Source organism: Akebia trifoliata, unplaced genomic scaffold (assembly GCF_017979445.1).
Source record: "Akebia trifoliata isolate Shusen 1 unplaced genomic scaffold, ASM1797944v1 Contig00491, whole genome shotgun sequence".
NCBI classification, from domain to species: Eukaryota; Viridiplantae; Streptophyta; class Magnoliopsida; order Ranunculales; family Lardizabalaceae; genus Akebia; species Akebia trifoliata.
The window spans coordinates 1-2,181 of NW_028237031.1; the positions used below are offsets into that span (position 1 = coordinate 1).

Here is a 2,181-nt window from a genome sequence, read left to right on the forward strand (position 1 = left end):
TTCTACCGCATGACGATAGATATGGATGGGATCTTTAGGCTGTATTCACACAGTTTGGATCACAATGGTAATTGGTTGATCAAATGGAATTCGTCAAACAATAAGTGCAGCCCTTCAGGCATTTGTGGCCTAAATGGGTATTGTACTCTAATGGACCAAGAACCCCGATGCCTTTGTCCACCCGGTTTCGAATACATCGATGATGCTGAAAGGGCTCTGGGCTGTAAGAGCAACACCAGTGCAGAAGGCTGCAAAAACAAGGATGAACATATCAAATACACCATGTATACTTTGGCACAGACAGTATGGGAAGATGATTCATACGATGTCTCATCATCCACGACCGAAGAAGACTGCAAGGAAGCCTGTTTGAGGGATTGTAACTGCGAGGCTGCGATATATATTAACTCAGAGTGCAGAAAACAAAAACTCCCATTGAAATATGGGAATAGAGTTATAGGTGAATCAAGAAAAACTCTTATCAAGGGGATGAGTATCAACCGCCTTGTGAATGATAGTGATCCCTCCACAACAAGAAAAGTGGCCAATAAAGAACTGCGAATCGAGATTCTGATTTTTGTTATTGTGGTTCTTACTTTTGCTTTTATTTTCGTAGGGACTATTGGTGTTCTTATTTACAGACGGCATATTTGCACTTACAAAAGGATATCAGATCAAGTGAACATCGGATTTAATGAAGGGATCTCTCTGCGGTCTTTTACTTATGATGAGCTTGTGACAGCAACAGATAATTTCAAGGAAGAGTTGGGTAAGGGATCGTTCGGAACAGTTTTTAAAGGGGGTTTATCGAACAATCAAAAACAGGAGGTTATCGCTGTCAAGAGACTAGAAAAAGTGTCGGATGAAGGAGAAAGAGAGTTTAAAACTGAGATGAGAGCTATTGGGAGAACTCATCATAGAAACCTAGTTCAATTGATCGGTTATTGCCATGAAGGCCTTAATAGGCTTCTAGTGTACAAGTACATGAGCAATGGGTCGCTTGCGAACTTCCTCTTTAGTCCTGAAAAATGCTCAAATTGGAACGAAAGAGTGGGAATTGCTCTGTATGTAGCTAAAGGAATCTTGTATCTACATGAAGAGTGCGAGACCCCGATTATTCATTGCGGCATAAAGCCTCAGAACATACTCATGGATGAGTACAATTGTCCAAAAATAGCTGATTTTGGGATGGCCAAGCTACTGAAGCCAGACCAAACGAAGACCTATAGTGGTATCAGAGGGACTAGAGGATATGTTGCACCCGAATTTCATCGAAACATGCCCATAACAGTTAAGGTAGACGTGTACAGTTTTGGGATTGTGCTTTTGGAGATCATATGTTGTCGAAAGAATTTGGAGGATGGTATGGTTGAGGAAGAAAAAGTACTTGAGAATTGGGCGTATGAGTGTTTCGAGAATCACGAGGTGGATAAGTTGGTGAAGGATGAAGAGGTAGACAAGAAAATGTTGGAAAGAATGGTGATGGTGGCTCTGTGGTGCATCCAAGACGATCCATCCCTCCGTCCTTCCATGAAGAAGGTGCTCCTGATGCTTGAAGGGACTATAGACATTCCAATTCCTCCTAGTCCTACTTTTTTTAGTGCCAACTAAATGGAATCTTCAGTTTGGGTATCTATCTCTAATATCAACAAAACTTGGAAGCTTATTATGTTTAATGTTATAATCTACTTATAAATCGTATGGTTTATGTTTAATGTCATAATTTATTTAGCCCTACTTCTTTTATTAGTGCTATCTAAATGGAGTCTTCTACAACATATCACTCTCCTGATCACTCCAGTTCTCACTTCTGATTGACTTTTGATAGATAATTAAGGATGAGAACAGTATGTGTTGATTGTGACTCAAATGCTGCAACGTGAGACAAGCTTTGACCCAGAGTTTGATTCTTTGTTCTAGGTTTTTTATTTTTCTAGAGAAATATTGTATTGTTATATATAGGGTGGTGTTCTAGAGCCAACGATAGGGAGCCAACAAGTTTGTCCTTTGTGGCTTAAAAATTCTGGATTGATCTGATTTTTGGTGGGGATTATCTTTATGGTGAAGAGACCTTACCAAAAATCAGCCGAATCTGAAATTTCTAAGTCTATCAAAAGTGGTTTAGAATTGTGAACCGTCTATTGTTTTTATCGAAAATTTGTAAATCACTTTTGATGGACT

The 2,181-nt window shown here is 39.4% G+C and overlaps 1 protein-coding gene across 1 annotated transcript; it reads left to right on the plus strand.

Moving 5' to 3' along the window:
* The first annotated feature begins 9 nt into the window (after positions 1-9).
* On the plus strand, positions 10-1,727 carry LOC147381442 (G-type lectin S-receptor-like serine/threonine-protein kinase LECRK1). Its single transcript, XM_086430401.1, has one exon. It carries the CDS (start codon positions 10-12, stop codon positions 1,609-1,611), a length of 1,602 nt encoding a protein of 533 aa, XP_086286527.1. The 3' UTR covers positions 1,612-1,727.
* Positions 1,728-2,181: the final 454 nt, after the last annotated feature.